We start from the raw sequence: 23,471 nt of genomic DNA, 5'->3' as shown, positions 1-23,471 counted from the left end.
GATAGGTGCTGCCAGGCAGATAATGGCTTCACCACCTGGTGGCTCTGAATGTGCTTCACACCCGAGGTATCAGATTTTGATAGGAATTTCAAGTTTTTAATAGAAATTAATTTAGAAGATGTCTCATGGATGAGCAGAAATCAATTTGTAGAGCATTCTTGCCTCTTAACTACTAAGATTTATCTACTTTGTCTGAGGCTGTGATTGGATGGGCACTTGAAAACAGGTAATACGTATTACAGAGGGAAAACTCTGGGATTTGGAAGGCATTTGGAATTGTGAACCTATTATAATTTTGAACACAAACTATACCTAGCTGCACACATGAAGGAAACCATGAGTAATCTTTATAGTTTGGAGAAATATTTAAGATTGCATGAGAGTGACTAGGAAGTAATCTTCCTAGTAATCTTCCTATTCTAGTCTTGAAAGAGGCTAACTTGATTCTGATTTGCAGGTCTGTATCAATACAGCTGCTAATTTTATATACTTTTCTATTAAATATGCTTTCAATTAAAAACATATTAAAAAGGGTAATCATATTGGTATACTCTAAATGAAAGGTTGCTAGCTGCTTCTAAGAGAAACTATTTATATGATGGATCATGGATTGTTTAGGTTTCTTACTCTATAAGGACCTAAATACAAAGATATAGAGAGAAAGTATCTTCAATGTCAGTATAGGACTGCTGGAATGTATTTTAGAGGAATGAATTTTAGAGGCATATATTTTAAAACAATAATTGACACTATAATTCATCTGTAGTCATAACAGCGATTAACATGTTTAACAGCAATGTATTAAAGACTCAGATTTTGTGGTTTTCTTTTACTCTGCCATACTCCTAATCCCTTCAGGATTTCGGAAAAATCTTTGGAATCATTTTTGACAGTAAGTAAATCCTAGAGCAGAGAAAGGGAAAAAATTAACATTTTCCAGGAGTCTTATGCAAAATATAATGCCCTTACCAATGTAACAACAAAACAAAGTTCCAGACATAAAAAAAGGATTCACTGCTGTAGCAGCAGCCCTAGCATGAAAGAGCTCATCTGTGGCTCTGCACTGTGGGTCCACCTTAAGATGACAGCCTGCACATTCTGTTAGAAAACAGCTGTACGCCTTCGGCCATCCTATCTAAACTTCATTATCCTTTTGTTTTTTAAGGGTAGACACAAGGTAATTCAAATGAGTAAATCTGAATTAAATTACCAAATTTGAGGGGGGGGAAAAAAAGCATTGTCTGGTAATAACATAACATAACTAATATAATTATCTGATTACTAAATCTTCTATAAAATTCTGTGTAATATTAGCTAAATATTTAATCCAAAAATAAATTATAAATGGAGTGGTTAAGAATATTGTGAAGCTATCTAAAACTCACTCATTTCAGTGCCAGTGCTAGCAGCATACTTTACCAAATTTAGAAAAATGATGTGGGCAAAGAACAAATACAAATTCTTTTTTGCAGCACATGCTGTCCCTCCCTGCCTAAGAGTACCTTTTAGCCTAAAACACAAAAGGCTTCATTTTCAAAAGTGACAAGCAACTTTGGGTGCCGAATCAAAGATGGACACAAAGAAGCTTTAGCAGCGTTAAGTGTCCGTCCTAACAGCTGCCTCTTCACCGTGCAATAAAGGCTCTTAATCTCTCCAACATCCTCTGTTCTGCCTTGCAGAAACACCCTTGCAGAATTGCATCTGAGGTGCTGATCATGTAAACCCAATGTCTGTGCTGTCCTTTACCCATAAGTATAACTCCTTGACTAGAACAAAATATCCGAGATTTCTCTGAGCAGAGAACAAGAATGTGTTATGGACTGAGAAAGATCCATAGAAATAAGAGTAGCACTTTAGCTACGTTTACAATCGTCCAGTATGTTCTCAGAGACTTAGTACCAAATATTTTTCAGCACATTCCAGTGCTCAGTTCTGATTTTCCCTTTGAATGCTGTGAATTTAAGCAAGATTAAAATATAATTCCTATAATGGTTTCTCTTTCCTCAGTAAACTTCCTACAAGTCCCCCACCAAAGTATCTCCTCCATAAAACCTAGGATTCAACTATTGAGCATAAAGGCTCCTGCAAAGGGGTAAGAAAAGAAAGCTATTATCAGCAACTTTAAAAAGAAGGAGGAAGAAAACATAAAAAATGGAGGATGTTAGAAGTTTTATCCTCTGATCTACAATGGGGAGTTCACATCTCTGATTTTTCCAAAGCCAACAAAACATGACATTTATTCACCCTCAACACTCCTATAAAACTTGTCTCTGCCAAATGCTATCTGGGCCTTCCCCAATATGGTCTTTTCCTCACTAAAGCCCTCACTTTAAACCCCTTTTCCATCTCCCTGGAACTCTATTTTCACTTATTCCAGCTACACAACTTTTATGTTCCAACTCTGGCTCATGCTGCACCCTGCCATGCCATGTTGCCTCTCCTACCCCCTGCATGTTAAGCAGCTCCCCACAAGCACTGCTGCCCTTACTCTCCTCTTCATCTCCCAAAGACTTCACTCTATATTAAAACACAGCACTACCCTCAAGTGCATGCTCCCTTCCTCAGCATGAAATTCATTTAATTAATGTGAGTCAATTAACTAGACTGGGTATCTAGCAATTCCTGGGAGTTAATGTTAGCAAATAAGATGAGGAAAGTGGCACATTCTGCAGTGACAATAAAATACAACGGCAGCTTTTCTCTGTCAGCCTAACTTCTATCAGTATACAAGTGCTGCCACCACACAGGAAGCAATGACACAATAACACTAATTTTGTCTTTCTTAGCATTCTAACACTGAAAGTTGCCTATATACTGCACATCAGAGCGTCCTGGACATTTCCCAGTGAGAAGAGCTTCTTGCGAAGAGAAGCTGTGAAATGGTTTTGGAAATTAGGTGTTAAATTATAATTGGCATTTCTGCCGTCTTTGCTAGCAGCAAAATCTTGCTGGAGACAGTAGCACAGATATGTACTGGAAGAGATTTTAAGAGTATTTCCTATTCAGATTTTTTTTAAAATGCAGTAATCAGAAAAGTTCCTAAAAATGGAAAAGCAAGACAAAAAACCAGGATGTTCTAGTGGCTTTTACAGAAAAGAAAAAAACATATTGCAACAGGGAGTGCAGAGCACAAGGGCTGGGCTAGTGAACACAGCAAAGGCACCGTTCCATCACGTGCCCAAGGCAGGCAGGCTTGCTCCAGGTCACTGACAGAGGTAGCTCCTAAGCTTGCTCCTGTGGCGAAGTAGCACTCAGCACAGCACTGTTCTCTCTCAGGCTGCTAGGGTTAAGTACTGTCCTTATGCACATCAAAGGACAAAACCTACTGGTGTCATAGAGCTGGCCTCTACTCCAGTGTGCATTTCAAGAGAAGGAGCACCACACGCTCTTCTGCAAGAACAAGTATTTTCAAGTTCCTGCTGGACCAGCTAAAAAAAAATGGTGAAATCAATATCTGGCAGTGTTCACACACAGTTCTGTGATCCACTAAGGCCTCTTGATATTTTCATCTCATTCCTGTTAATTCCATTTCCTCTGTGCCTAATACACTGGTACTTTCCTTTCCTGGAGCCTCCTCCCTTCATCATTACTACAGCTGATATACAGACATTTAGGTCACTCCAGATGAACTAGGGGTACCACATCTACTCCCTAGGTAACAACACAATAGCTGCTTCTGGCAGAAATACTGATACAGGCGCAATGTTTCAGGTATAGTAAAGATGAAAGGCACAACAAGAAAACACTCAAAGGACTGAGAAAATGGAAGATGAGAGGATATTTCTCAGAGACAGGGAGGTAAATGAGCACCTTGTTTTGTATTTCTATTTTGTTAGCCCTCTTTCCTCAGTTTATGGAACAATATTTGTCCATTATTATGGTCCTTTTTCTATTACATATTTAATACTACATATGTTACATTAATCAGCAATTGCTCTAAGAACATAGCAGAGATACTAATCAGCATTCCCTTTGTGTTCCTAACATTTTGGTTTGTGTTTAACCACCTCCTTAGCTGGTAAGTGGACAGAGTAAGTTCCCCATTGCTGCTCAAGTAATAATGCTGTCCAGCTATGTAAGAATACACAAGGCAATATCCAAACACAGAAAGGCTTTTACTATGCAAATCATTATCAGTAAAGGGACAAGCACAGCCCTTTTTCTACAAACCTGAATAAAGAAAGGAGCTTTGTCTAGGAAATTCAAAAGAGACTTGAAGGGAAATAAATTCTGCAGTTAATCATTCATCTTGGAATGACTGCTGAGCAGCTCTACAGCCCACTGTAAAGCCTTTCATCTGCTGCAATTACTACAGGGTGTTAGACTCGTGGGTCCGTACAGCTCTGGTTTTGCTGGTCATGTCCACGGCTTGCACTGTTCAACTGAATTCTCCCCAGTTCATCTACACAGAGAAAGGCACCGAGGATTACCACACTACAGCATGTAGGCATATCCTGTACATATCCCAATCTGTTCATCTTCCTCTTTATCTCTCTTCATAGCTAGCTGTGTTCAGTGCCTAGCAAGACATTCCCCTTTAGGATATTATCATGAACAAGCAAAGATTAGCTATGGAAACCGCATGCATGATGAGAACACTGTATAAATTAATATTATCCCAGCAACATTAACTTAATTATTTTGAAAACATTGGAAAGGTTACTTCTCCACTTTTACAGAGACAAGCCCTGTATATTTTTAGAGGGCAAAACACACCCACAACCAGAAAGCTTTGGTCTGCTCTTCAATATAGTGTATAAAAGGTTTATGGATTTCATCAAAACTGGTTTATTGTCTAGACCACAGATTATTTTTCGTAAGATTTTTTGTCATATCTGTGAGCTGTTTTGTTATGATGGATGAGACTAGTGCCTTAAAATCGTCATTTTCTGTAAGCAGGGAAACCCACTGAACCCTGTCAGGTGGAATATCACCTTCTCTCCTGGAGCCTTATAAAGGAAGGGCATAATCTATTCTCATAGGGGTATACAGGAGTCCAGGACCAAACCTACACTTAACTAAAGGGTTGTTATACAGGGATAGAATATGAATTATGCAGTTATAGTATGAGTTTTAAAGTTTTGCTTGCATAAGCTGAAATTGCTACCGAAACATTATACCAACTACAGGCCTTGGCACTGAAATCAAGGTGGTGATTTTGGCCCTTCTAAGGAATGATGTTTCTAGAAACACTGTCATTGTTAGTTTTATCTTCTCATAAAATAAGGACTGTGGATCATGTGAAGGCATAAGTGTCAAGTAAAATCTATGTTCAGTTTACAAAGGAGTATAATTGTATACCTTCTATAATTTCAGCCCAAATGTTAGAGCTTGGCAAGCCATTCAGTCAATTGTATGCACAGAAATAAATCACTGTTTGTATATATATATGGCTCTTGAAACACATTTTTCTACAGGTATAATGATAAGGAGCGTAAATATGCAGGAGATTGGAAAATGCGTAATCATTCTCTTCTGTAGAAGAATTAAAGATACTCATAGTAATGGACTAGGCATCAGCCACTGCCAAACATATCAACAATTTTCACTTTTATCATTTATCACTTAGAAAAATCTCCTTGTTCTTTCTCTCTTCCTCTACATGGTTTCAGAGTTAAAAATTAAATATGCAGCTTCACATTTCATTTTTAACAGTTAATTGCTGCATAAATACACAGGATAAAGCAAAGCATAGACATTTTATAAAACCAGAATGGTTCCAAAATATTCAGTTGCCTCTTTATTTACATTTCTTATGCAGTAGATACATTTGAAAGACCTACCCTGAAAGTGACTTTTGCTACAGTAAGGAAAAGTTAAATTTGCCTAGACAGCATCTGAACCAAAAATTTAAACTCCTTATCATTTTGAAGGCAATAGAATTGACATTTATTGCTGTGCCATACCAAACTACAGCCCCACCTCTGGATAACGAAAGACTACAGGGTAGATGGATGCTTTAAGAGCCTTCCCTGGAGCCCTCCAGTGTGTACTGTGTTGTCTGTTTAAATGATAAACTCCTGGAAATGCCTGGACCTGAACATTTTTCTGTTTTGTACAGATCTACTTCTTATGGTGTTTAGAATGATCATCATGATTAATCCATAGATAAACTACCCTAAGGAAGCCAATGCTGCTCGCCCTGCAAGAGCACGGCCTCAGATGTGGTATAAATACCATTTGCTCTCCGTTATTTACAGTGCCTATTACGGCTCCCCAGGGAGACATGAGTCCAATGCCTACATTCACGGGTCATGCAGGGGAGGGAAGCAACAACTTTATTAGACTGTGAATTAGGCCACTGATCTGTAACACCCCCAAAGCCTGCATGCTGATGATATATACATAAATATATCTCATCAACAGACATCAGCAAACCCTTGCCAACTTCCTGACCAAAGCCACCCACAGAACAACCCAGAACGCTGCACTGCGCAACAGCGCTACCACCCCCCTTGGTGAACCTGTAGAAAAATTGTGTCATGTCATACAGAGTTCAGCTCTTTTAATATTAAAAACCAAGGCAGAGTAATGCATCTTGAACTGTCAAATGGCCACACACTAATGTGATTTTCCCTGTCTACTGCTTTCACAATAACTGAAGCAGAAGTGGAAAAGAAAGAAATAAAAAAGCCAAACAACTGAAAAATATCTAGGTCACTACCAACTAAAAGATTAAATTTATTCTCAGTATCTCAACCTTTGTTTTTTACTTAATTTGATGGTATGAAAGGACATTATTGACACATGGCCATTGTGCATACCCAGCCACTGCGGGCAGTGCACGAACAAATTGCACGGTCAGGTCCATGGAGGAACAGAGATCCAACTACAGCCTCAGGAGGACCCCACACTGGAGCAGGTGGAAGCCTGAAAGAGTCTATGACCCTGTGGGAAGCCTAGGCTGGAGCAGGGTACTGGCACAACTTCTGACCCCACAAGGGACCCACACTGGAGCAACTTGTTCCTGAAGGACTGCACCCTGAGGGAAGGACCCACACTGGAACAGTTTGTGAAGAGCTGTAGCCAGTGGGAAAGAGTCATGATGGACCAGTTTGTGGAGGACTGTCTTCTGTGGGATGGACCCCATGCTGTAGCAAGAGCCTTCCACCTGAGGAGGAAGGAGCAGCAGAGATGTGTGATAAACTGACTGCTGGCTCTGCTTTTGTTCCCCTGCACTGCTGGGGGGAACAAGGTAGAGAAAATCAGGAGTGAAGTTAAGCCAGGAAAGAGGGAGAGGTGCAGGGAAACTGTTTTAAGATTTTTGTTTATTTATGCAGTACCTTTCTCTGATCTGATCGGTAATAATTTCCCCCCCCCCCAAGTTGAGTCTTTTTCCCATGATGGTACCTGGTGAGTCACGTCTCCCTGTCCTTATCTCAACTCATGAGTCTTTCATTATATTTTCTCTCTCCAGCTCAGCTGAGGTGCGTGGTGACAGAGCAGCTTTGTGGGCACCTGGCATCCAGCCAGGGTCAACACACCGTATCACCCTGGTATCATCTACACACCCAGTAGTCTTTACTCATAAATTACAGCAGCAGTTACTTCAATCAGTACTGAATACCTAGAAAATCCATTTTTTAAAGTTTCTACAATACTTAGAAGGCTTAACATACCTGTTTTAGTCAATCGAAAAACTAATAATTGCTGTTCTTCTGAATAGCAAAATCCAGTCACATTACATTACACATATATATACTTGAACAAAAGAAATTTTCAAGATAGGAAGGGAGAATCTGTCTCCTGCTGCACTGAGCTGTGTCATGAACACTTACAACAGCCTACATTCAGTTGTTTAATCTCTTTTTCACAAAGGAACTAATTTCAGCCCAGAATTTAGACAGATGCTTAATACCCTGTTAGGTGGTTCCAATACAGCCAAAAAACCAACTCTTTTCTGTGTGTCATGTTTGAGATCCATAGTATTAATGTTCTAGAAAAAGATAACAAACTTCTAAACACTTTCCAGTAAATGTTACTGTAATTATAGGCCTTCCTCAACAGGAATATTCTACAAGCTCTGGAAATGTCAATCAATCTACTGGACAAACACAGAATATTCCAGGTTAATAGTGTGCCCTCTTTCACACTGAGCATGAACAGGTCAACACAGAAACTTCAAAAGCCATCTCAAAATTCTCTAGCATCAGCTAGCAACAGCTATTCTTTGCCTTAAAATACGATGCCAAAACTGCTTGAAACAATGAGGATTCCTCAGGATCAGCCAGGAACGTCAGCTTGTCTCTGGGATGAAGGAAGTGTATAGAATCAGGTGGGAGCAGGAAGAAAACAATCTAATAAATGGAAAAGGGGTAGAGACAGAGATGCTGATTTCAGCCAGTGTAACAGCTTCCATAGGACCAGTTCAGCTGGCTCCAAAAATGAAAGAGCTGAAACCCCCTGCCATGTACAGAGGTCCAGTCCAGCTCCTGACTGCTTGCCAAGTCAAGCGAGGTCTGTAGCTTACATATGTTTACATCTGCCTACTCAATGTATCAGCATTGAGAGGTCCACTCCAAAGAATTTCTTAAGAACTATCAGACCTTCCAATCACATTCCAAATTACTTCATGGAGTGTGACAAAATCAAAAGAAAAGGGGAGGATACAGAAGAGTGATGAAAGACACTGCCTCAGAGAACTGTCAGGATGCAAATGGGCATTTTTCCCCCTATTCTTTTAATTAGCCTTAACTTTACTACAGTTGAAATTAAAGCAACACCACATGCTAATGACCCCAAGCAAAGCTCAGATTTATAAAAAAGATATTTTCATAAAAATACACACAGAAAGTACTTACTTAAACAACTACAGCATCTTGAAAGATAGTAATTGAGAAATAGAAGTACCTGTTGTCTCCACGGGCAGGATCCTTGGGTTTAGTATCACTATCATAAACAAAACGCTCTTGGGAGATGACTATAATGTTCTCTGTAGTTTCATTTCCCAAGATAGTGATAACAGGATAACCCATCTGTAGTGTCCACTGATCCATTACTTCTTGGATATTCACAGATTTTCCAACCCTTTTTAAAGCCTTGAAAGAAAAGAGAAGTTTCAATACACTGAAGCAGCGTCAACATGTAAAACTTTTTTCATTTTTTTTGTCCCTGGGATCATGGTTTTGGAGGGTAAAATAACCATCACAAGTGTATGCCAATACACACACACACACACACAAAATATACACACACCACATAACTGAACTTAAGGCTCTGTGTATCTTAAAAATAAATGTTGAGTAATATTACCAGATAGGAGAGTAACAGTCAGAAAGTCATGTTATCCACATCATTCATGTACTTCTGCTGTAACAGAAGAAATAACCTGCTTTACAGGATTTTAACGAGCCACAGAAATACTGGGCAGCTATTCTTAACCAGCTAAAGGTTAAAAAAGACACAGTGTTAGATGATCTAGGCACCTACAGTAAGACATACTTGAAGGGCCCTAATTTCTAAAAATACAGAGCTTCTCTGTTCTGAAAATCAAAATGACTAGTTATTTGAAAATACTGTCCCTTATGTCCGAAGTGAGGCTATGTATACCAAGATATCCCCTGCTGCTTCATAAACTGCACTTGTCAAAACACATGGAGGATTAATGTGTTCATATTTGACTCCATATGTCAATAAAAATGCTGTTTTACAAGTGGATTTTCATCTGAAACACAAAGAGATACTATAACATCATGGGAGATGAGACTGCATATGAGGAGAAGGAGACATCATTTGTTCTTCAGCGACGGACATGCTCCTAGCTGTCAAACAGTCCAAGATCACAGACTGAGCAACCTCTGATGAATACAAGCAGAAGATGTCTTCAGAACTGAAGCTGCAATTGCACTGCATTAGGAACAAAGGGGCTGGTAGCAAATGCATTTACAACTGATACAAACAGAATTATTAGCTGCAACAGTAGATATGAGCATATTATATAGCTATAGCGGTTATGGACCAGAATACAGTCTCATTTTTTTTCTACTGAAGCTGTGGATTCTGCTGGTCTTTCAAAACAAGATTCATTCATCCGACCTCCTGTTGCCCAGAACTGTCCCAGAGGCTTTAACAAAGGAAGGCAAGAAAGTTTCCTGCAGTGACATTCAGCTACAGATTAAGACATAGATTTAAAAGCCTGACTGTATGTTACTTGTCCAACTCTCGTTAGCAGTCAGTACAGACATAGGACTTGGTTCAGTTGCCAACATGTAGGTGACTTAATGTCATTTGACCTTTGCCTGCCACTCCAGAATAGCAGAGATTTCCCCATATATCTTATGCTAAATTGGTTAGACACACCTGATGCCTTAAGCATCCTACTGCACCTAATCTGACACTAGTTGCCTATATTTGAACAACTGTCTCAAGTCTCCAGTCAACAGTCAGTGGTTCGGGCTTACTACAAAACAATCATGTAGTGGCTAGCCAACTGAATTACCCTCTGTGCTCTGCTGACTATATGGACTAGATTTCTGGGACTCCAGTCATCTAGTCCAGATGTGCTTCTCGTGCTTCTCAGCTGTTAGACGTCTGTGAATCGGCAACTGAAGACTCAGTGAGAACAACAAGATTTTGGACACCTAGTTTATACCTGCTTGTCTAGATGTCTCGACCTCCAGCAGAACCCTAGCTTTGGTGTGAATAGTTACAACTAGATTGTCATGTCCTATATGGCTTGAACTGGTACTTGTGCCAAAACTCTCTGACTGTTCTCCACATTGCCCTCCACTCAGTCTTTATTTCTGGGGAAGACTCAGACTAGCTCAGACTAGTCCCACAGGGGAGAAATTCAGGCATGCTTCGCTCATCTTACAAAAGTTATAGCCAATGTGGAGCCCTTGAACAGGCTCTAGAACTCAAGCCAAGCCTGGATATAGTAATATAGGTCTCCACAGCATGCCAAATGTTACAGAAAATAGTTCTCTGCTTACACCATACCTCGAAGCTTCAATACTTTCGTCCTTCACAAAAATCTTAATTCCATACAAAATCACAAACATATGTGATGGAAATGCCAAAGCTTGGCACTTAAGTCCCAGCTTATGGGACTCAGTGTACTGCCACTGAAGTCAGTGACAGATTCTATTAAGTCTTTCACTGCACATCAGTGACATAGCACATGCAGGGAAATATATTTTAACATAGCAAAGAACAGAAATGCTGCAGAATTCATATTTTTAATATTGCCACTAGGTTAACTCAAATGAAATTTCTTTGCATCAGTTTTTATATTTGCTCTGTGGTTTGAAGATCTCAATATGTACCATTTACTACTGATCTCACCAAGAAAAACACCATCACAAATTTCTGTTTTTCCCTCAGTGCAATAGATTAAAGCATTTTACCTTTGACAGTGTGTTCCAGAGATCATTTCTGGCCGCATTGCCATACTTGTGAATAGTTAAGTAGTCCTAGAGAAATAAAATAAAAATAAAAATAAATATCAGTATTACAATCCACAAGCCAAACAACTAGAGCTGTGCATCACTACTGTTAGGAGTTAAATCACATCAATGTTTGCATTTGTTAGAAATCTGGAAATATACAATATGTTCATCCTAAGGGAATAAATAAACAGTTTCTTAAGCTACTTTGCAATGAAATAAATGTTGCTAAAATTTTCATTTACAGCATTCAGTACTCTTCCTTTTCAGTGAAAGTCATTCTATAAGCTAAATATCTTTAATATATATATATATTTAGAATACACATCTAATCTTGGGAAAGGTTCCTCGGTAATTCTTGGCAATGAAAGGAGAAGCTGCTGAAACACAGCTCCAGTTGCTATTTTAGCAGGTCATTCTGCTTTGTCTAGGGTCAAAAATTTGTTCACTCAGATGACAGCTGGATTCACTACAGAAGATTTAACTGAGCCATAGTCCATCTGAACTCCAAACTCTTATCTAGGGAGATCCTGGCCCTTCAGTGTCAAAAATACATCATCCTGGCAACTAGGGTTATCACAAAGGCCCTCCACAACAGGGAGCAGTGGAGGACATGCAACAGGAATCCAAACCCGTGCTTGCGCACAGGGACCTACTAGTGTATTTTCATGCCACCTGTGACTCAGTCTGAGGAGGTTATAAACTGAATGCTTTCACCTATTCTGCCATAGTATCAGTAACTGAAAGTCCATTCTTCTTCCATAACAACCAGAAAGACAATTCCCAATAACCTTCCGTCATATTAAAATAACTTCCCAAATTAATAGTTTAGGCATATTATCATTGAGTCTAGGTCTTTCATGCACAAAATACTTCCTTTTTAAATTTACTTCTGGAGAGACAACACTGTTGTTTCCCACCATCACATGTCCCTTGACAACAGCTCATTCAGTTACAGAAGTGTAATTCAGCAGTGATTATTTGAATAACATACATTTCAAGCATTTGATTGGGAGAATTAAGTGAAAAAAACAGATCAGAGGTTGTACATCAACTGGTTCTCCTACAATTGAATTTCTACCATCTTCACTTTACACAATGGTAAAAGACAAACCCTAATTTACTGCACAATAATAAAACTGGGACAAATTTGCTGACTGTGTTATCTGTGCTTTGTGTGAAGTAAGATACTTTGGGAATAATTAGTATTTGGAAAGCAAATTTTCTGATACACAAATTGTAGCACCTGTGACAGATTTAGCTTTTGTCAGCCAACTCATAGTAAAACAAGCAACAACTCCCATTTAATCACAGACTAGGAAGGCTAAATGAGAACACTGACTCTGTAAATGCCATGCTGAGTCTTAACAATGTCATAAGTCCAACTCAGAAAAAAGACATTACATAGGCTGCCCCTATAGCACACTGTGCTTCCATTTTGTCTAAAAATACAGAATCATTTAAGGCACAGTGAAACATTCAATAGCTTCCAAAGCTAAAGAAGCTGAAATGCAAATTAGAAAGCTAAAATAGGAATAAACAAAAGTGGGACAAGGTAAATAAATATCAACAGATACATGATCCACATTTTAAGCAGTACTAGAAAATGCTGCATATATTGGTCCTTCTGAGAGATGCTTTTAGAATCATTACAGAGCAAAATAAAATGGGTGGAACACTTGAGGACTACACCCAGGCAATAATCCTGTTTACAAGTCTACCACCAGACATTGTATTTGGCTTTTATATTTTGTGTTCAGAAAGACTGCCAAGAGATTAAATGCTTCTGCCCTTTTTTTTTTGGATTTGGTTTTGTTTGGGTTTTTTTCTTCCCAATACATAAATTGGGAGGTTTAAATGTGGCTTGTCACTCAGTTAAAAATTTATTATTCTCCAATCTAACATGATTATTTCACAATGAAAAACAACAGGAATCCTAACCCTTACCATGAAATAAGAATATACAATAAGAAACACAATGTCTTGGTAGGATCCTTGTACCATATAACCTAATCACCAATTTTGTCATTATTTCATGAAAGGTGCATCAAGAGCATAAACACAGCATAAAACTAGGAATGCTATCAAACACATGCCCCAAAAGCAGTCCCAAGTGATACCGTGCATCAACATAGGCTTTCAGTAGCTGCAATCTCAAATCTGATGGGCTTTCCAGAGCCACAAGAGCAAAAGGCTTCTGAACCAGGTCTCATCGAATATCCTCTTATTCCTATCCTCATGTACTGTTTCCAACAATAACCAGTAGCAGACACCTGGAGTAGTATAAAACTAGAAAAGCATACAGTGGTACCTCCCGCAACTGCTCTTCTTCAAGGCTCAAGAAATCCTAAGCAGATTAGTATCCTTGCATTTAATAGTTATCTTCTGTGAATTTGGCTGGTTGTTTTCTGAACAAATCAGCATTTGCAACACCTCATGAAAAAGCATTTCCCACTTCAGTGATCTGTTGTGTGATACCTGTTCCAAATGCCTGCCTGTCCGCTGGTTTCATCTGTTGCTTCCTACTTCTGGCATTAGAATACACAGTGCATTACTGTTCCCCACTTCACTCTCCCCAAGCCTCTCATGTTCACACAGATCTTTTTGGAATGATTATCTGCCCCAGGGCTTATACTGGCTTTATACTGAGAACTCTGCTGGACCAAACCACCCCCAGCTCTGCTGCAAAGTTACACTGCCACCCCAGCTGCTGACTCCAAAGGTAGTTTAGATAGTTTCTGACCCTGCCTGAACTTTCATTACCAGACGATGAGCCTCACTTCCTCTCCCATTGACAAGCATTCAGCTTAAAAAGGAAAAGACATATCAGCATGAAATGCACAACAGGAAGTAGTATAATAGGAGCCAAAGATCTATACGTATATATATTCCTGCTTGTCTATTCTAAGGATGGAACAAGCAGGCATATAATCCATTTTTCCTCCTGGGGACTCATATATGTCTTACCAGCTTGCAGGGGGGCAGAATACATGCTCTCATTCACTGTAATTCTCCAGGGCAGGAGTATTAGCCGCCCTTTGCCTGTACAATCAGCAGAAAAACCGAAGCAAACAAAACAGAGATGCAAGCCACAGAACAGGAAAGGAGCGTGACACTGAAAACACAGCTGTCTGAATCTAAGCTGTGCTCAGCACAGCTCCAAAGGAGGCAAAGTGACTTAAAGCCACTTATTCGTAAACACATATGCCCAAAACCATCTGGCTGCAAGGCTGCTTCCCATCATAAACTTGCAAGTCTATCACAGACAAAAGCTGTTCCGTCGACTGGAGTATGCTGGAGCATGAAGATATGCATTAGCCACCTTCCTGTCAGCTATAGCCCTACTGTGTATGTGAGCACAAAAGATGGCATGCAAATCTCTTTAACAACTCAGGACTCAAGAGTGCCCTTCTACAACGCTTCCAATCTCCTTCACTGTAATGCTGCTTCTGAAGTTTTTCACTGTTATGGAGAAAGTCGGAAGAGTTTGCAAACCCTAGGGCACTGTCACTCAACATGAAAATTAATCAAAAACACACACCCAAAAGGTATCATTTGGGTTTACATTTTCAGCACACATCCTCTTGTAATACCATTCCTAGTATTTTCACATTAAAACATGAAGGCACTCTTTGCCAAAAAGAATAATGGAATGTGATCCATTCACTTCTATCAATAAAAAAAAAATTAATCAGACAATGCAGTTTTCTAACATGAAAGTCTAAACATTAAATAAATAAACAAACAAATAAATATCCTGACTCTGTGATACAATAAAAACAAAGTCCACTTACTGCACAACCAAAACGTAACACCCTTCCAAAAATCCCAATGGATTTCGACTACAATATAATGTATTATCAAACAGTAATCTTAATCCCCTCTAAAAAAAGAATTAAAAGGTTCAATGCTTTTGAAATTATTTCTTTAAAACTGGAGCAGATAGCTTGAACAGCAGTAGGAACAGTGAAAAATGCTAAAAGATTTTGAAAGATGGTTTTAGTAATGCTGTATTGATTAAGCTTTCAGACCTTTTATTGTATTGGATTTTTTTAAGAAAAGGAGATTATTTAAAAGAGAAAAGTCTTTCATTACCTTGCAATATTACCTAGTAACTAAGCCTGATGATTTCAAAATAAATTAACTACCCCACTATCGAAACATGATAATGCTCACAAATAACAAAAGTAGTGACTGAAAAATACCAAAAGGTTAAGCAAGTATAAAGGAGGAGTAAGTCTCCAAACATGTGCCTTACTTTCAGGGGAGATTTTACATCTATAAACAGAAACCGAAATATCAAATCTAGGACTAAACTCCTTCCTCAGTTAATCTGTATGAAGTTAACTGCTCAGCTGAATGAACAGCTCCAGACTTACATGGGTGGTGCTGAGATCTGAAACAGATTGATATTGAATAACTTCATTTTTCTCCTAAAGATAACTGGAAAATTCCAGTATATGAGGGAGGAAAAAGCAGCCAACTATTTTCATCTCCAGTTCTTGTGGCTATGTTTCTCCTTTTTCAAGGCTCAGAAAAAGCAGACTTGCCTCTACCTCCCTTTTTTGTATTTCATTTCTGCTCCTCAGTGCACATCCTCCTCCCTTTGGCCTACAATATGTTCTTGTTCAACGGTTTTATACATGACTGCTGTATATCACCAAAGATTTAACGCTACAAATAAAAACATTTAGTTCAGGTAGAAATCATGCTCTAAGGCTCCAGGTAACAAATCCAGTGTGTTTGTGTTCCTAGAAATTTATATACTTAATCTTAAGCCACCAGACACCATCTGACAGATGCTGACTCTCTGACTATGACATGTCCCTTTTTCCTCCCTTGCTTCACACTGCTAACATCAAATCTGCTATCACATATTATCTTAACAATGTCTAACATTCAAATAATAAAGCTTGGGCAAGGGTCAGAGGGTAGTGGAAAGGTGAGAGACAAACACAAGGGAGCGAGAACCAGTAGTAAAGGACCACCACCAGCAAGCTACAAAACTGAAGATTCCCGTAAGAGAGGAAGACTACTGAACAGAAAAGGTAAAATAGCCAACTAGATTTTCAGCTGTACAACAGACTAATCCTGAAGAAACAGCTGTAGGGAAGAGAAGTGACCACACTTCTGTCTGGGCAGTCAGACAAGCAACAAAGTAAGGAGTAGGTAAATTCACCTTGGTCACCTTGATCACTGGTCGTGATCAACACTGTGTAAGGCAAATTAGTTGGGGGTTAACTCCATTTGTGTCAAGAAATAATTTGTACCAGTAAGTCCAGCTGCAGAGCTACCTCCAAACTGAAAGAACAGGTATTATCAGACCAGCTGTCAAAGCACTACTGCAATGCCACCTAAGAAAAAAATATGGAAACAAGTTTTTCCTGGACAAATAAGCCAAATAAGTGCATCACTTTCTACATTGTTTTACTAGAAGTGCCCAAAATTGCTTTCAGGCAGTCTAGTAAGAAACTGCCAACATACAGAATACACTAAAGTCATAGAATACATTTTCATCACCTTCTACCAGAGGATCAAAAATGTTGATTTTCTTTCTATACTACTTTTAATGCAGATTACTGCATTAAAATGTGTTCTTCCTACAAAAAATAAAGTTGCTCAAAAGTCAAGAATTTAACTAACTAAAAAAGCATTTCAACTTACAATAACAAAAAGCCAGCATCAAAATTATACTGAAATAGCAAGCACATAAGGAATATAAGGTAATGTCTGCAGACAGCAGGCCTGACTATGTAGATAGTCCTTACTCAGTATTAAAATTATCACATCTGTTACAGTCACAGCATCAAATGCATTCCTGTACCTGCCTTGAGCTACAGTTTGATGATCCTTTGGTGGTACAGCTGGACTAAGCATGTCCCATAACCTTTGCTGTTCCCTGGACCCATCCCTCTGTTTGTGATGCTACTTTGCAGACTAGACCTCTGAAATGGCCTGTGTAAGAGTGAATCTAACATTCCCCACTAAGGACACACTTCCTTCCTTGATCAATTTTACCAAGGAGGACTCCAAACTCTTCCTCTGGTATAAATGCAGTGGTGTTGGATGGCCATGAATGGAGGGGAAAAAGCAGCCGGAGACAGCATTGAGGAAAACAGAACAGTGGTTTCCTAAGCCAGTGTTCTGTCCAAGTATGTGCCAAGTATTATGAAAGAGACTGGACAGAAAGATAGACAGTGGTGATTTCAGACTATAGCTATGAGAAAGTGCATCACATTTAAGTAGAACAAACATTTTATTTTGAAGTGTATTTCTCTAAAAGTGATGCTCAAGTGTTCTTTTCAAATGTTTAAGTAACAGTTGGTAGTGTCATTTCTCATCAATAAGCTAATTTTTCAGTGAATGAGTTTACCTTCATTAGAAATTACATACGAACACTGAACAGAAGTAGACTAAACTCAGAAACTTCAAATAATAATAAAAACACTATCACAAATCAAAGAAAGGGAAATAACATTTAACTCCAGTTTCTAAACTGTCCACATGGGGCTACCATGAGGTTTAACTAATCCAATTATAATTATCTTCTGCTGCTTTGAATGAACTTTTGTGCAACCCCATTTAAAATGTCTACTATCAGGAGCTTCTTAGCTAACTTCTAGTTCAAACTCACAATTAGTAAAAAGAATTTAAAAGAGCCTGAAAGGCATGCAACATACTTCAAAGCCATCACACAAAAATTCACTTCAGCTGTATTTTGCCTTCTCTTGGGGTTACTATCTCAGTCAACACATAAAATCCTAGGGAAGGAACTTGGTGGAATCCTATCACTGTACACCAGCTGAAATTCTACCCTTCAATTTCCAAAAGGTACATTTAGACTTTTTTCATCAGTGATATAATGCTGATAAACCAGCAGCAGCTGGAAAATATCCAGTCAACATGTCATATCTGCAATTAAATCATTACGTCTAAACAGCAAGCTATAACTACTAGTCAGAAAGAGTGAAACTGGAACCACACATGGAAATAAATCTTAATTTTCTCTGGAGCCAATGATGCTGAATGGGCCACATAATTATAGCATTTTACTTTGTCCTTTTTCCTTTGTAATTCATTATACTTCCATTGATGTTAACAATAATCTGATCAGCAGAACTGACATTTCTGGCATTATATGGGCCAATGGGAGTTCCAGCATTGATTTTGTGGGAGAAAACTTAGTGCCATGTCGAGAGTATCTCATCCATGGTATTAGAAGTATAACATTCATTTAGAGGATCCAGACAGGACTTGTGCCCTGTTATATGCAGGCTGAGATACAGGAGAAACCAGTAAAAGAAAGCAGGCAAGAGCCATCATTAAGTCAATGCGATTGCTTTCTTCACTCTACCAGCTGCTTGATGACAAGAAACCAGTAAAGTAAATTAGAAATAAGCCAATTAAAATCGACATGGCCCTTCATTTTCATTCCAACACAAGAAAAGAAGAAAAACTTCAAATGACTGTAAGGAACTCAATTTTTCAATTAATAATCTTCTGTAGTGGAATTCTGTGAACCCAATGTAAATGGGGCATCTAAAACCAAATAAAAATCTGTATTCAAGCAAATTTCCAGCTACTTTAAAATATCTTGCTTTGCTGAGAATCCTTGTTAATATATGAGAAATATTAAATTGAGCAGTTTATTTCCCTTGTAAAATTCAACTTCACCTTTTAGTTATTCATATGAAGAAGAGGGAGGTTCCATTTTGAAACACAGCAGCAGCAGTTGCAGTGCAGAGGCAAAGCAGTTTGCAAGCTAAGTCTAAAGGGAACAGTTGGAAGGATTGCAAAGTTAGTGCATGGCAGAGTCTGATGGTATCTGCTGTCCAGTGAGAAACCTGCTAGCATATAAAGCTTGGCTTTAAAGAAAAATGTATATGATGTATTATTTGGTAGTGGTGCTAAACTACTGAGCTAAGAACAGATCCTACAGAAATAAAGCACTCTCTGAAATTGAACTGCATATATTTTACTGAATTTGTACATGTAATAATTTTCTCTATATAAACACCAGACTTGGAAAGGAACTATTGCTATCTATTATGAAAAGATGTCCACAAACCAATCAAGAAAACTTACTGCAAGCATGTGTCCTAGGGTAACTTTATGATGCTTGTATCCCCAATCGTCTGTTCTGTTTGTGCTGTATATTGAGTTCTGTGCCTTTAAGACTGGTTCTAAGAGCAAGGAGAAGCGCGGAGTTTGTTTTGAGAAAACTGCCTGACTCCTCCACATTCTTCTTGCCGGGTGTTCGGCGGAGGCTTGGAGAGACTGCAGGACAGAGATTTCTTTTGGTTTCAGTTAGTTTCAGCTAGCTAGGGTAGAGAAGTTCCCTGGACTGTTTTTCTTCCTTTTTCTTGGGACTGTTTAAACCTGCTCTGGACTGAAAAAACCGAGGGGAGCACTGGGGGCTGCACCTGTGACCCACTGGGGCCTGGACCTCGGCATTTTCCAGCAGCGCCGGAGGGACTGGGACTGAGGAGAGACTGAGAGAGAGACGAGCTACACCCACGGCAAGGACTTTCTCAATTTGCCATCTCACTTCAGAACGAGAGGTTTTATTGTTTCATATTATTCATTCTTTATACTTGTATGCACTTTGTTTGTTAAGTAAAATAGTTTTTTCCACTTTTCTCCAAAGAAGTTTTTTTTTACTGGACCGGTTGGAGGGAGGGGCCACTTGGGTTTGCTTCCCAGAGGGATCCTATTCAGGAGTTTTCTCCCAAATTTGTCCCTAAACCAGGACAGCATGTCACTGTGTCTAGATCATAAGGACTTGCAACACTTGTACAGTAACAGTGAAAAACAGATAGAGAAGCAGCAACAGTAAAGCTCTGACTTGTAAGTTGTTGTTTGTATCAACGGGCAAATGTTTCTCATTGCGCAGAACACCTTCATACAATTCAGTCCCTAGAGCAGCACCTTTTTTTTTTTTTTTCACTTTGAGAAGTGAAGACACCTTAAAAATCATTAGCTCTTACATCCAGTGAGTCAACCTAGCTACAGTAGCTTAGCTTTAAATGCATGTAGGGAAACAGGAAGGAAGAAGTAGGGGAAGAGAAAAAAGGGAGGAAGAAGAGAAGAAAGAGATAGAAAAAGAGAAAGTTTTCACAAAAACATGTTTTGTCCAGCATGGATTCAGGATATTTTTTTCCTGAATGTCCTCCACTAGACTGAAGTAGATTGATTGATTGATTGATTTTCAATATATATAACGTGTTAACTAGGAGTTCAGTCCTGCAGTATTTGCTCTGAAAAAATCCCCACTGACTTCTAAAGAGCTAATGAAAATTGCGTAAGTGCAGCAAAATCACACACAAAATGTTTCATTTCCAGTGCCCTGTAAAATCCACTGAGCTGCCTTGTAGCAACAGAGGTAAGGTTGGCACTGAGGTGCTATCAGGAAAACACTGTAATTCTATTCCAAAAGAAAACATTCTTGTAAATAGCTGCTGAGCCTGCTGACATTATCTGGGAATTCATACCAATCACTCTTCCTCTTAATAATTCCTATAATAAAAGTGAAGGAGAAAACAGTCATAACTGAATTTCATATGCAACAAAAAGAAGCTCACTGAAGGCACACCAAGTGAATAGCCATGCAGTATCTGTAAATGACTGACTCTAACATTGCCATAAAGGGCAATGCTGTTCCAAGAAAACAAACTGTGTTTATACACAGTGTGTATACTAATTGCTTTTCTTTTTGAAAAAAGCTTTAGCAGTAGAGCAAAGTAACATTTTATCCTAGCTGAAGAACACCACAACTTCCTCCCAATGAAGGCACTACCATCCATAACGTTGCTGTGAACGCAGGCATTGGAGACACAGCTGGCTATTGAGGTTCAGTAGCACCTACCTTTGCCACATTTTATGTTTTCTTGCTGCGACCTCCAATGTGGACAAAGTATAACTGGTTAAACTGAAATCCTATCTTCAAAGAGTCCATCTTAGATTGAATTCTTCTCCAAAATTGCAGACAACACCAGAATGTACTGAAAAATATCACATTTTACCTTTTTTTATTAGTGTGTCCTTTCCTCTCCTGTCCCCATGCACTGAAGCACAGCTCCAAAGGTCAAAAGGAAAGCGATCTTGTTTCAGGAAAATGCTTTTTCCTAGCACTGATCACTTTTAGATAACCCAGCAGCTATAGAGACCCTCTCTCCCTGCACTAACAGCTCACAGCTACTTAAGCTCAGAGAGAGACTCAGGCCCTGAAGCAGAAAGCAAAGAGCCCGTACCTCCCTTCTCCAAGCAACTCCCAACAGCTGGGGAAGAAAACGGGTCCAAATCCTCCAGGAACACAAAGCAGAGCAGAAGGAATGGAAAGGAGTTAAAATTACCAAACAGGAATACTCTGCTAATGCAACATTTCAGGAAAAAGCACCCTTTGCAGAGTACCAATGTTATATGGGGGCAAAAACCACCAGAACACATGATATGTGGCTGATAAAATTGTGGGAGCATTATGTTCAGCCCTGCTGATGTTTGGCTTTCAAAAGGGTAATAGTTAAACTGTAGATAAACCAAATACCCTCACACTGTCTATGGATCAGCTTGTTGCACACCAGGATAGCACAATGGTCTCATTCGTAGCAGAGCCGAACTCTGTAACTGAACCTGATGTGACGTCTGTTCTGAATATCTGAAGTGGTTTATAATGCTAAATATTTTAACAGAGTATCTTCTTGGGTTTCAAAATAGATATCAAAATTTCATGGCTCTTTTTCATTTCATTCACACTGGTCCAATTTCCCCTCAGATGTACAGGCACTCCACTCTCATTAATTTCTTTAAAGAAATATTAGTTGAATTTTCTCGAGGCCCACCTTGGTGTCTTCACAGGCTGAACTGCACCCACAGAGTTGACAATGATGCCAGTGGAAGCTGTGCTTTGAATACATAAATTCTTCTGATCCCTAAGTGCTAAGTCACATGGGAGTTTTGCATACTTCACAACTATGTAAATTTTAACTTCAATTTCCCTGTGCCTAGATCACCACCCTAGAACCATGTCTTTCTTCCCTATGAGGTTTTATGTCCTCTGCATTAACTGTTGGTGATGCACTCTAATACCACACTGGATGATGTTTAAGAAAATGGAATGTAGCAGTTAGGAACTGGGCTACATAGCAAATTAAAAGTATATGAAACTATTGAACAGAAGGACAATTCAGTTAGCACGGTCCACCTTGTGAATAGAATCAGACATTGTCCTATGTAGAAAACACTGGGTACTTGCATAATAAACCTGATAAAGGTACACATACGGGGGGGGGGGAAAAACCCTAAAATTAATTTTAGCATTTCTCAAAAACTTTACATTTAAATTATGCAACTTCAAACACAATTTTCCTTTAAGCCTTAGTCTTTTACTATACACAGTATACTCAAATATTCTCGGAGTTAGAGAAAGATTTTCCATTTTTGGAGTGATACCCAAGTCTGGCCCTTACTATGCTATACATCTTTAACACTTTCAAAGGAAAAAAATATTGTGACATGTCAACTTCTACAAGGTTCTTATGCAAGAAACTGACCTACTGTCTTTTATTGACCTGTGTAAGTTAAGGTGGAAAAAGCTACAGGAATTCAGTATGTAATGCTGAATTCCTTTAACAAATGTAAGCTAAAATCCAGAGTGATGTAAATTAGAAGCAAAAGAAATGCTGAGGCGGCAAAAAACATGAAAGATGCTAACAATCTTGTATGATATGCAGTGTGGAACATCATGATGTCAGCTCCTATGAGATTTCCTATGATTTCTGAAGTCTTCCCTTTAACATGCTCAAGTTCTTCAGTTGACCATTCTCAGATAAAGGGATTGGTAGCAACTAACTCAAGACAGTTAATTGTTAGAACATCCATGGTGATACTCTGATGTTCCTGAAGGTCATACACTCTGCTTTTCTAAAACAGAGGATGTGGATGCAGGATCAGTTGAAAAGTACTTTACTCAATATCTAGTACATGCACCAGCTGCAACAGCAGAGGTACTCTAGCTGTAAAGATGCTCCTCCTGGGTGGCAAAAGTTACACCCTTTGACTGAACAAAGGAGGACTCCAGGTAGTTCCATG

The 23,471-nt window shown here is 38.9% G+C and overlaps 1 protein-coding gene across 1 annotated transcript in view; it reads right to left on the bottom strand.

Moving 5' to 3' along the window:
- The window catches only part of TRHDE (thyrotropin releasing hormone degrading enzyme), a 201,484-nt gene that overhangs the window by 50,859 nt on the left and 127,154 nt on the right, over nt 1-23,471 (bottom strand). Inside the window, exons 8-9 of the mRNA XM_040062731.1 lie at nt 11,346-11,411; nt 8,851-9,038 (exon numbers count right to left, since the gene is read on the bottom strand). Coding sequence (XP_039918665.1) covers nt 8,851-9,038; nt 11,346-11,411 — 254 coding nt within the window. The remainder of the gene's footprint in view (nt 1-8,850; nt 9,039-11,345; nt 11,412-23,471) is intronic.

The sequence above is a fragment of the Hirundo rustica genome, chromosome 4 (genome assembly GCF_015227805.2).
Source record: "Hirundo rustica isolate bHirRus1 chromosome 4, bHirRus1.pri.v3, whole genome shotgun sequence".
In the NCBI taxonomy this organism is placed as follows: domain Eukaryota; kingdom Metazoa; phylum Chordata; class Aves; order Passeriformes; family Hirundinidae; genus Hirundo; species Hirundo rustica.
Note: the sequence above shows the minus strand (reverse complement) of the source record. Positions and strands in the feature narration are given on the sequence as shown.